At 50.4% G+C, this 11,846-nt stretch overlaps 4 protein-coding genes across 4 annotated transcripts; 1 reads left to right on the top strand and 3 right to left on the bottom strand.

The window, feature by feature from the left end:
- Positions 1-740: 740 nt before the first annotated feature.
- On the bottom strand, positions 741-3,390 carry ASPGLDRAFT_126570 (putative histone-lysine N-methyltransferase (Ash1); the record flags this gene model as incomplete). The annotated part of the gene is made up of 4 exons (XM_022540651.1): positions 741-1,488; positions 1,540-1,739; positions 1,788-2,161; positions 2,214-3,390. The coding sequence occupies 4 exons, from the start codon at positions 3,388-3,390 to the stop codon at positions 741-743; spliced, it is 2,499 nt and encodes an 832-aa protein (XP_022400921.1).
- Positions 3,391-4,162: 772 nt separating this feature from the next.
- erf2 (palmitoyltransferase ERF2) lies at positions 4,163-6,748 on the bottom strand. Its single transcript, XM_022542734.1, has 2 exons — positions 6,613-6,748; positions 4,163-6,536 (listed from the first exon to the last, which is right to left on the bottom strand). Exon 2 carries the CDS (start codon positions 6,292-6,294, stop codon positions 4,453-4,455), a length of 1,842 nt encoding a protein of 613 aa, XP_022400920.1. The 5' UTR covers positions 6,295-6,536; positions 6,613-6,748; the 3' UTR covers positions 4,163-4,452.
- Positions 6,749-6,764: 16 nt separating this feature from the next.
- ASPGLDRAFT_47047 (uncharacterized protein) lies at positions 6,765-7,809 on the top strand. The gene is made up of 4 exons (XM_022546581.1): positions 6,765-7,097; positions 7,158-7,201; positions 7,345-7,546; positions 7,618-7,809. Exons 1-4 carry the CDS (start codon positions 6,954-6,956, stop codon positions 7,666-7,668), a joined length of 441 nt encoding a protein of 146 aa, XP_022400919.1. The 5' UTR covers positions 6,765-6,953; the 3' UTR covers positions 7,669-7,809.
- Positions 7,810-8,783: 974 nt separating this feature from the next.
- Positions 8,784-11,434, bottom strand: pmt1 (protein mannosyltransferase 1). Its single transcript, XM_022543929.1, has 2 exons — positions 10,936-11,434; positions 8,784-10,875 (listed from the first exon to the last, which is right to left on the bottom strand). Exons 1-2 carry the CDS (start codon positions 11,196-11,198, stop codon positions 8,823-8,825), a joined length of 2,316 nt encoding a protein of 771 aa, XP_022400918.1. The 5' UTR covers positions 11,199-11,434; the 3' UTR covers positions 8,784-8,822.
- Between the last annotated feature and the right edge of the window lie 412 nt (positions 11,435-11,846).

Here is an 11,846-nt window from a genome sequence, read left to right as displayed (position 1 = left end):
TTTGGTATCAACTCGATGTTAATCAAGTAGGATCAAGTAGGATTGCAAATAAGCTATTGGCAACTATCCCTGAAACTATAATATGCAAATACTGTTGAATGTGACTACAGAGTCCGTGACTATGAGAGAATCCTAACCAGAGCCAAATGATAATCAATTGCCTACCTCATACAAGATACTGAATACATTTCTACCTTTCTCATCCCATCATTCACAAAAAATAGACAACCAAGCAAGTAACAAGAACGAACCCAAATAAGATAATAAACGAATATGTAAAATCCCAGAAAACGATCCGTCCGACTCTCTACCATCCGCGAACCAACTTCTAGATAAAAGATGAAAGAGGAACTCAATATTATATCAAAAGATACAAAGGGAGAATATTAAGAAGGGAAATAGGGGAAACGCACGTAGACAAGGAAGACAAAACGCCGTCACGGGGTACCAAGATGAAAAAACTTTCAAATTCAGATCAGGGGGAATAGGATAAACAAGGGGGGAGGGAGAACACCAAAAGAATATGAAACAAGAAAGTAAATAAGACAAAATAATTGAAGCTGTTGGATTAAGTTGGAATGCCTGTGGTTATCACGGCTGAAAGCATGTTGAAAATCCATCGAGAAAGATGGCCAGAAGAACCCAAGAAGCCAATCGAAAAGTAACCAGTACCACCACTGGCGTTGGGCTGCATTTAAGACCTGAAAAAGTGCGAACGACATAATCGAATTGGTGTTGAATTATTTCTTGCTAGCCTTGACACCTCGCGCGGTCTTCGGCGTAGTATCCTTAGTAGCTTTGGCAGTCTTGGTTCTAGCACCGCCCCAGCGACCACGACCAGCCTTAGGCTTGGCTTCTTCCTTCGCATCCGCCTTCTTAGGCCCCCGCTTCCGACCCGTTCCCTTCGCCGCAGCGAGGATCTTGGCTTTGGTCTCTGCCGATGGACGCTTAAGCGTGGACGCTGCTTCGGTCTTGGATGGTTGGGCCTTTGCTGCAGGCTTGGTCTTGGTGGTAGCGCGAACCGTCGTCTTGACCTTGGCCTTGGTTGTTACCTTAGGCAATTTCACATTGCGCTTGGTTTTGGGGGCGGTTTTTGTCGTATTCGTAGTCGCAGTTGCAGTCGCGGCCTTCGACTTGGCGGTGGCTGCGGTGGTCCTCTTCTTATATGTGCGCTTTGTAGCCGGTTCTGTCTTCTTTGTCGCGGTTGATCGTGAAACAGAGGCGCGCGATTTTGAAATAGCCTTATTGACCCTAGTCTTAACGGTCCTCCGTTTTTTGTTCAGTCGTGAGGCTGATTCGTCGATGACACTTCCAATCTTTCGCTTTGTCGTGGCCTTGGATTGCGTCTTCTTCGCGCTCGCGCTTAGTTTCTTTTGCTCTTCCCTCTCCTTGGACCGTTGTTCCTTTTCACGCGGCCTGGGTCCCAATACTCCACGGCAATTGGCTGAACCGCACCGGCATTGTTGGACATTCTTCTGCGAATAGGGACTAGTCTTTTGTCAGCTGAAGTTTGTTTCGTCTCGGGTTTCACAAACTCACTCAAAGTTGTAGTCGTAAGTCAACTCCTCCCCAGTCATAATGCCACGGTCACCTGCAAAGAGCGCCATGCGAGGTTTGCCAGCAACCGTCCATTTCTCCATTCGACAGTTGGGTTCACAGGAATGGTTCACAAATCGAGCGATGGAACCTCGAGTAGCATCGATGATCATGTTTTGATCAAAATACATCAGGTAGTAGCACTGTATTGGGTTAGCTATAGCCAGAAAATGGGTTAGAAAGATACACACTTCGTTCTTCTTGTATGTCGTCCGCATCCGTTTCTCGCATTCAGACTGAGTAATGATCTCTCCCGTGTATTCCACGATGATCTGGTTTGGGTCGAATGTGCGGTTACTACGAACACCGTATCCACGATCTGGCGTTTTGATGACCTCGACACCGATGTTGTACTTCCCTCCGGCCTTGGTTCGTTGCTTGAGTTCGTCGAAGCTACGGTTACCACAATCGCGGCCCAAGCTGCAATTGCCGTTGTCGCATTCGTAGAACATATAGCGGTTTTGGCAATTTTCGTCACAGCCGGTGTCTGCGGTACACATGCATTTCGATAATTCCATGTCTTTGTTGGCTCTCCATATGCTTCCTGCTTCGCCGACGAACACATCTAAGACTGTTAGTTCACCTTCAAATCACTAAAACAGTATTCAGGACCGTACTCTTGTTGGTCTTCCTCCACTCATTAGGCTTGGGCTGACCAGGAGGAAGTGGCGAGAAGATGTCGAAAGGAAGCTGGAAGTCCCTCCCATTCTGCAGCAACCTATCGCCGGCGAACATGGGCATTGGGAGAAAGTTGCGCGGCGCATCCCTCTGTCTCCGCCTGAACGTAGTCTTATTCTTCTTGGTTTGAGTAGGGCGAGTACCTTCCGGTTCTTGTCCGGAGTATAGACCATGCGTCAGCCAACGCTTAGATCTCCGGAGCACCGGAGCGGACTCTGCCTCTTCCTCCTTCTGCGTAGACGACTCTTCTTCTTCATGCGACTTAGTGAATGATGGTAGGTCACTGTCCGAAACTCGTCGTTTCTTGGCGGCAGGGTCGTTGTTGGTCGACGGCGCGGGCTCCTCCTTGAGCGGAGCGATACTTCGAGGGCGGAGGCTGGACCGACGATCGGGCTCTTTCGCTTTCGCACTCCTGGTTCGTTTTCCCAAGACGGTGTTGGCTTGCTCGGCAAGCCGCGATGCCACCCTCTCCGCGACACCTCGGCGAGAGGAGCGCCTCAATGTCTGTTCCTCATCATTTTCCTTAGACTCAACAGTCTCCTCCTCCTTCTCCGCAGTATCTTCCTTGGTCTTATCCACCCGTTTCCGTAGAGTCTGCGGCTGTAGCGACGTGTCGACCTCCTCCGAAGCCGGCTCCTGAGAAGTTTCCGAAATAGACGTGTCTGGCGTAAGCGGGTGTTTGTCTGTATTCGCGTGGCTTTGTGAGTCACTCGTTTCGCTAGCTTCGCTCCATTCCATCACCGCTATACTATGCCGGAGACGAGACGAGGCCCTCTTTCCTCCCGAAACGGAATTGGCCGGGGTATCGCCGTTCGTAGCTGAAGAAGCATCATTACTCTCCGTCTCCGGAGTCTCCAGCTGAGCGGCTTGTAGAGAGGTGCGTGTAACACGTGTAGATCTTCGCCGGAGTGCCGGTTTCTCCTTCTCGTCGTTTGACGACGCGTTCTCGTTGTTGCTGGAGGTTTCGGAACGGCTGTTTTCGGGCGTGAGGAGTTGTTCGGGAGTCTCGAGGCCGGTGATTTCGTCGATGTGCGTATGCTCGTGGATCTCGATTTTCTGAGGGAGGTCGGTTAAGAGTGCAGAAGTCGCGGAAGACGCGACCTGGGTTTCTTCCATGCTGATTTCGCTTTTTTTTTTTTTTTTTTCGCGGTTGCCCGGTTCGTGGCGATAGGAAGCGGAGGGAAAATAACGCAGCGGGAGGATTCGTGACCAGACACTCCCCCCTGGGGCTGTGGGACTGGTTTGGAAAACGGTGGAAGGCGTTGGGATTCTTCGTCCTCGGAGGTCCGGGGCTGTTTCTTATCAGGTGGTTGGATGGGGTTTGCCCTATATTTGCTATAGGAGGAAGAACATATAAAGAAATTCCAAAACAGACGGACAGAACAGCAAACCGTGATCGCGAAGGAGAACGAAACGACGGTCTGGAGGGGGGAGGGAGAGTTCAATGGGACGGAGGAAGGGAGAAGAAGAAGAGAAGAAGTTGGGAGGAAGAGGAAGAGGTGTGCGGAGAGAAAGACATCTGCCCGCGGAATGCGCACGACAGCGACCACTACTGTCTTTTCTTGTTTTGTACTAGCGCTTAGGATTCTGCCTGGTTATTAAGGAAGTTTGCATATTGGCTTCTTTCATGGCTTTATTCTAAATGTTTGATCTTATATATACATAGCCCGACGGCTTGCGCGCCGGCAGGTATAGGTCACAATCTCGTATATTCCGACCTATAGTGAGGCATTTATTTGCTAGAAACTGCCATTGAAGGGAGCACCATACTGTATAGATAACTATTATTCTCTATCTGCAGTACCAGAGGTGTAGCTATACATGTTCCTCATGTTGCGTAAATCCGAATCAATCCAACATTCAACACCAAACAAAGATATCTCAACAGGGGAAAAAAAAAAAAAAAAAAAAAGTAGATGAACATGTGAAAGAAGTATATCAGTTGGAGAATCATACAAAATAAAGGCAATTGCCAAAGTGCTGCCGAAGAATTAGGGAGAGAAGTGCGTGTACATAGGAGTATCACGTAATTGTAGCCGGAAGGAAATAGTAAATGAAGGTATTGTAACCACAAAAATTCAATGAAATCAATGAAATATGAACTGAAATGACTGATATGGCAAGGAAATCAAATAAAACAAACCGAGAAGAAAAGAAGAAATATCGACATTGCTGATATTAACCCTGCTGCTGCTCAGCAGGCACTTGCTGCATTTCAATGCCAGTTTGAGCCTCGAGATCCGGTTTCCAATGCTTTCGTTTCTCATTGCTCAAGCGCTGGTCACCCGCTTCGTATGGCCGCTTAAATTCCATGTACGTTGGTGGACGAGGCCGGAAGAAAACCGATAGCCAATTTGTGATAACATTGCCCTGAGTGAACGGCCGGTGACGGTCTGCCTTGACAAACTTGTGCGAATTCAAGTACTCCCGTGTTGTCTCACCGCGTCCAACCAGGAAAAGATGGTATGCCCAAAGAGAGGCCGGATAGGGACCGGCCAATGCTCCGTAGATCACCATGGCCCAGGGCACCCGCAAGGTATCGATTGCAGAACCAAACGAGATGCCCTCGCGCTCTCGATACACCAGAATGTGCGCAAGACTGGCGCCAAGTAGGAAGAACGCGAGTATTGTCGAATAGCTGACAAAAGTAAAAAAGTACCGGTAGTTACGGCGGCCGACACAGTTGTTGAGCCAGACACAGTGATGGTCCAAAGTCTCAACACAGTTGTCACAAACCCGGCAATGGTAGCAGCGTGGAGGTCGCCAAATATTGCAGGTTTTGCAGTATTTCACTGGCACGTCCATTGCGGCCACTTCTGAGGTTGCCAATTTGACCATGACCCAATCATTCGTTGGTGGACCAATCGCTAACGGATCACCAGTGGGATCCGGTGGTGGCATCGGGTGAAGATTGCGCGGGATGACACCAGGATCCACGACAGAAGCATGCACGAATGATGAAAAGCACACGCAGAAGATGTACGCAAATAAAATCGGAATTGCCGGTGAGATGTTGTGCCATAACCAAGGCGCAGAGTACGCGAAGAACAACGCAGAAGGCACAACCACGAGAAACCCAGTCGCGATATTGATAGGCTTGTCTCGGGAGTTTTGGAACCTCCCACCAGCAAAAAAAATGGTGTTACCCATGAAATATTCATAATTCTTGCCCAAACGACTCTGAGCTGGTTTCTGGCCTTGCTTCTCGATGGATCTGCGGGACGAGGCGTTCGAGGACAGCCGTTCATGAGCCCCGTTGTCGCGACGATCATGAGGATGGGGCTTGTCCTGCATGGACAGAAAAGAGAGAGGTGACTTTTGCGCCTGATCATGGGGCTCAGGAAACCTATAGTTCGCCGCTGGCAAGTTGAGCTGCTGAGGTGGTGTCTTTTGTTGTATCCGTTCGCGTTCGTGCAGAAGCCTAGCGCTTTCCCCGAGACTCCGTGTAGTCATATTCCCAGTAGGGCTTGCAGAGTTCGTTCGGTCTGGGATGATCGGATCCGTAAACTCCGTACCCCGCGACGGGGGAGCTTCCTGCTCGACCGGTGGGAGGGATCCTTGATGGTGCGTGCTATTTGACACCAAACTCCTTCTCTTCTGACTTGCCCGGTCATTCCAGTCATCAGTGGAGGCGGACGCAAATGTCTCCTTGGTCATGGGCCGTCCTCGATGTGCCTGTAGTCGTTGCGAGGACATGGGCCGAAAGAAGCCCTGCGCAGTCAATGACGGAATATGTGTTCTGCTAATCCGACTGGCAGAGCTGCCGGGTCTGCTGGCGACATGGCTGGATGCTGCAATCGAACTTCTAGCGGGTGGGGGGCCTCGTCGCGATAGGGAGGGTTGCGATCGTGGTGGTTGCGAGGATGCACCGGTATATGACTGTGATTGTTCGCCATCCTCCGAGATTATATCCGTCGCTCGAGAAGAGATTCCCCCGACGGAGGGGGGACGGGGGAGTCCTAACGCATGCTGCGAAGAAGGGGGGTTAATCACATCGCTCGGTTCGCGGTTGTCCGCCATTTTTCCTGAAGATATGTGTGGTTGTATGCTTGGGTACCGAGAAAATCACAGGATCATGGTGGTATTACTCGCGAGACGAAAAAGAGCGCGGTGCAATTCGGAGAAGCCGGTCGTCGCAAATAAGGAGACGTGAAGGAATGACAAGGGGTACTGATGCCGACGAAAAGATATCGATAGTAAGAATAATAATAGAGAGCGAAAGAATGAGAATAAAAGATTGAAAGACCGAATAATGTAAGATCCTGAGCAGCAATTAGCCTGAGTTGAAAGTGTTGCCCCCTCCAAGGCAAAATGACGCCCCTGGGAAGAGATACATACAAAACCTCTCGGAAAGGCAAAGACTGAAAAATCACAGAGCACAACACAGTCAGTGTCAGACAACTCTCACATCACGATTGCTGACACATTGACGAATCAATTAAAGATAGACAAACAACGCACGAAATCCCCGGTGACGGCAGCCCAACAGACGTGGTTCTGTTAATCTTGAATTGAAGCCGGGCGCAAACCCCGCTGACTCAGCGTCACCAATTGCCCACCGGCCAACGGGATGTCACCTGATGATGCGCCGGCAACATCATCCCCAAGTCTCGGTTCTTCTCGCGATACCCAACCCTGCCGTTCCCTTGCGACAACAACGTTCGAGATAACCTCTCAAAATGTCTTCGATCGCTGCTATGGCTTCCCGCCGGGCTTTTGCCCGTCAGTCCATCCTCCGCGCTCCTCCGCGCCGCTTCTACAGTGCCTCCAAGATGGAGGAGGCCAACCTCGAGAAGGCCCCCAAGCGTGACCCCGAGCTCTACGTATGCCCCCATTGGACATTGCGATTATATTTTTGGACACTTGGGCTAATTGAGACACAGGTCCTCCTCGGTGTCATGTCCGGTGCTTTCCTGATCGCTGGATGGTGAATAATCCCCGTTCTTATTTTTTCTTGTCTCGCCTCCCCCACAATGGCAGCAAAGCTCGTTGCAATGCGGCCAATTCCTCCACGATTCGCAATACAACCCAACATAAATACTAATAACGAGTTTTTTCAACTTTGTACAGGTACTTCGGCCGCAAGCCCACCTCTGTCAACTCCGAGAGCAACGTCCGCATCGGCCAGAGCGCTATGCCTTGGCACGCTGCTGAGGAGGACGAGAAGGTCTACAAGTACCAGTACCACCCTCACGGTGACACCTCCCAGCCTCTCCGGAACGCTCCCAGCGCCATGAACACCGTCATTGTCCCCAAGGTCACTCTTCCTGAGGTATGATAGCGAAAACAACAAGCATATTGGAAAGCACGGCAGAAGGAAAGAACATATTAACATGATGCTAGGACCTTCACGAGCGCTTCAACAAGCTTGGCAAGGAGGAGTGGGACTACTAGATCCGCAATTGAGAGTGAGTCCGAGCCGAGTACAGAGTTGGAGCTGAAGGTGGAGCTGGGGCAACTCCTGATGTCGATTGCTGTACACTAGATTTACCGGCAAACGTTATAGTTTGGGGATGAGCTTTTCGTGCGTAGGAGGTTTGTGCATAGTTTTACTTTGACGAAAATTGATCGAGTTCTTCCATTGCATGATCAGTCCCGCACTACGGAATAATACTCCGCTATACCACGCCCATACCGATGTAGGGTCTTACGCAAAAAAAAAAAAAAAAAAAAAAAAAAAAAAAAAAAAAAAAAAAAGTGGATATTAAGATATAGAAGATAGAAGATAGAATCTAAGTACTGCCACAAATGTTTACATATCAAGAATAATGAAATTTGACTTTGCCAACGCCCATGAAAAGAGGCTTAAAATGAAATGTAACTGAAGAGAAGTAAATGAAAAAGAATTGACAACAGCTCGTTATACATGCTCCTTATTCCCTCAGATAAATCAGTCAGTTGCCTCGTTCCCTTCGCTGGCCGGCTCAGGCTCAGGCGAGCTGGACTCTTCAACTGCAACCGAGCTTTCTTCCCCAGCAACAGGAGCTGGGATGTCTTCCACCGGTCGTTGCTGTTCCTTGTTCTCAACGGTCTCCGGGTTCGATCCTTGCACATCCGGATGTGGGGGCGCGACCTTGACTTGACCATCCACGACATCTACCTCGTGGCCATTGGCCAAACGGGATCGATACTCGTAGCGAGTCTCAACGGAAACTTTACCATCCTGCTGGAGTTGCGCGACAAGGGATTCGGGAAGGACGTTGCCATTTTGGTCCCGGAATTCCACTCGTGCCTTCTTGCCCCGGATGGACGGCAGAGCCTCGGGGGTGACATTGGCGGATGGGTCCTCTACCTCAGAAGCGGCTTCCTTGGCCTCTTCCTGAGGTTTCTGCTGCACCGGGGGTTGCTCAACGGGAGGCTCCTGGACAAGAGGGGCTTGCGCGGGGGGAGCCTGGACAGGGGGAGCTTGCACGGGAGGCGCCTGCTGCTGGGTTGTTGGCACGGCAGCGGCCTTGCCCACATACTGAGTAACGTAATGGTTGAGCTAATGCCTCCTTGTCAGTCGTTGCGATGCGATGCGCCTAGGATCTCCGTCGCGGAGGTTTTGTCTATGCTGGAGGACTTACGTCGGTGTGGAAGGTGTTGCAGTCAAAGTCCCAGGAGTCCAAAAGCTTCACTTTCCTGCAGGCATCCTGCGTCCAGGGGTTGCCGTAGACGAGCGGAGAGTAGAGCGTGAATGTAAAGATACTCAAAGTAAGGAAAACGCCCATCAGCAGCTTGCCAATCATTGGCTTAGAGGGCAGACCCAAGCTCTTGATACGGTTTGCAAGGAAGTCGACTTCTTGGGTGAGCGCAAGAATAGCAAAGTAAAGCGCCGGGAGGTAGTGATGAAGGAACAGTTGACGGGCCATAAGGAAGAATGGGAAGTAGTGGAAAAACCATCCAAGCACGTTGGGGCCAATTTCATAATCGAATCGCTTGAAGTTGACGTTGCGGTAGTCACCGCAGTGTCGCTGCCACCGAATGATGGAAATGCCCTTGAAAATGAAGTAGATTGCAATTGCCACAGTCGACGACCACCAAATGAATGGGTTACCAAGGAGGTAAATCTGGCGGTGATCTTTGCCCCAGAAGTTGATGCCGCGGAGCAGCGTTGGCCACGACGGGGGACGAGAATCCCAGTTGTGAGATTCGGTCAAACCAGCGTTGGTGGTCCACATCACCTTCTGAAGTTCCCAGAACTTGCCCAAGAAGCCAGGGTGTTTGTAGTTGACCTTCTCTGTGTCTGCGGGGAGCATTGGATGGGCGTTCGACTCAATGTACCAGAGACTGTTGGGCAAGCTGCCGCCTCTGGCGCAGGTCACTTCCTGCTGAGCCCAACCCCATTCAGGCAATTTGACCTTGTGGGAGAACAAGACACAACCAGTCATAACATGAACAAGTCGGAACTTGGTTTCGATGGTCCGCAACCGTTTCTTGGCCTCTTCACCCTGGGATGCGGACTTGACGATGTCAACTCGGAAGAGGTCATTCGCGTCGCCAGCGAATCCTTCAAATCCGTAGGCAGAGACTTCAAATTGCCAGTCCACATCAGTCACAGGAGGTCGCTCGTCGTGCGAGTGAAGTCTTCTGTGAGTGATCGGGTGGTACAGCCGGAGAACCGCGCCATCATAGATGTTCTCAGCAGTGATGTTATCCCACGCAAAAATCCCGGGGACTTCTCCATAAGGACCAAGAGGCTGGGTCTGGTTTTCGAGCACGAAAATGTTGTTTTCGTCCTTGTGTGGATACAGAGTGATCTGCTGCTGTTTGCTTCCGGTGGGGAACATGTGCGGGTGGGAATGCAGATATCCACCCTGGGTATTTTGATGGCGAAGTGTGACCCGAGAGCCGTACACAACGTCAGCGGGGACGTCTTGCATCGTTTTAGAGTTCAGCGTTGCCTGGAATTCAGATGACATGAAACCATCTCCATCTCCTGGGTTTACCAAGCACATGAAATGAATTGCGAACATTCCGCAATAAAATCCGATGGGAATGATGATAAGACAAAAGACCCGGGAGAAGAAATGTTTAAACCAAACGCGAGCAGTAACGGTTCTCGTATCTCCAAGGAGCACCCACAATTGAAGAATTGTAAGGGAACCAACCCAAGCAACCGTAAAGAGTCCAACCCACTTGACGCTTAATGTCGCACCCAAGCATAGACCAGTGGCAGAAAGCCAGAACCACCATAGCCCACCGAAGGCGCGCGACGGCCCTTGCTCTTGCTGGTTGGTAAAGCAAGTGAACGATAAAGCCGTGAGTGCGGTGAAAAAGACCAAGGGCGCATCAAGAAGGATCAAGCGGGATTGAGTGACGAGCGCATTTTCGAAAACCAAAACTCCCGCACCCATCGCGGCGGACGTGGTGTGACATCCGGATGCTCTAAGGGTCAGGAACAGCAATGGAACCGTAAGCACACCCATAACCGCCGGAAGCATACGCATAGCAACATAGGGAACGGCGGGCTCAAGATAATCTTTGCCAATGTCCTTAAAGTCGAAGTTTCCATCAAAACCACCGAGCCATCCTGCAAGTGTAAGAAGAAGTTTGGCAAGCGGGGGATGCACGTCCATAAAGAAACGGCCTTTAATGTATTTCGACGCGAAACCACCGAAGCTGTCCCAATCCGTATCAGCACAATCATGCACATCAAATCAAGCACTATATAAGACATACTGGACTTCATCGAAAACAACGCTGGAGGGCTGGTAAATTCTGAACAAACGGACCACCGCCGCGACTATTGTGATAAACGCGAGGACCCGGTAGTCCTTTGTGGGCAATGCGAAAATGTTGTTATCCGTAACGCCATCCGACGCATAGCTCGAGCTTCCTGCCGATTCCTTCTTGCGATTCTTGGAATTCGGAGAGCGACTGGGAGAGCGCCCGGACTTTGGTAGAGGTTTCACCTCCAAGGTGTCCCGGGATCGGGTCATCATCTTCGGGGGGTTTCACAAAGCAGGTCAATCAGTACGTAGGGAACGATTGGTATAGAAAGGAAGGAGATTAAGAAATTGTCGTGGTAGAAAGGAAAGGATGAGAGGTTGGTAGATAGTAGGCTCCAGCACCAGGGGAGCTCTCAACCGTCCGACACTAAAGCAGACAGCACAAAAGAAGACGTTAATTAATGAGAGTATTGAAGCAAGACGCGATTCGCCATGACAAAACAAGAGGTCAAAATTCAAGAAGGGGAAAAAAAGATAGAAAATGAAAAAGACGCCGTTGAGAGGGGGATCAGAGACACGTGTGGGACGAATTAGGAGGTGGTCGAAAGCGTCAGAGCAGAGAATCCGCTTAAGGCCAGATCGTCGCAAGCCGGAATTGGAGAGGAAGAGAAAGGTAGAGGAAGCACAAAGGGTTGTAATGTACTGTGCCTGATAGACTGGCAATTGATTCAACCCCAATTTCTGGATGAATTGCCCTGAACCGGTTCTTTCAGTTCTCCTGTCATACCGTCAGTACTTGTCGAAGGCAGCCAATCAGAATCCCAGCGGGTATCACACGCGCGTCTGCTATCTAAGCGCTGAGTCGCCGCGCCAAGACCCCGTGATGAAGTCAAAGGGCGAAAAGACTCGACTATCGCAAGA

This window comes from Aspergillus glaucus (assembly GCF_001890805.1).
Source record: "Aspergillus glaucus CBS 516.65 unplaced genomic scaffold ASPGLscaffold_10, whole genome shotgun sequence".
In the NCBI taxonomy this organism is placed as follows: Eukaryota; Fungi; Ascomycota; class Eurotiomycetes; order Eurotiales; family Aspergillaceae; genus Aspergillus; species Aspergillus glaucus.
The sequence above is the reverse complement of the archived record's forward strand: the minus strand, read 5'-3'. Positions and strand labels throughout refer to the sequence as shown.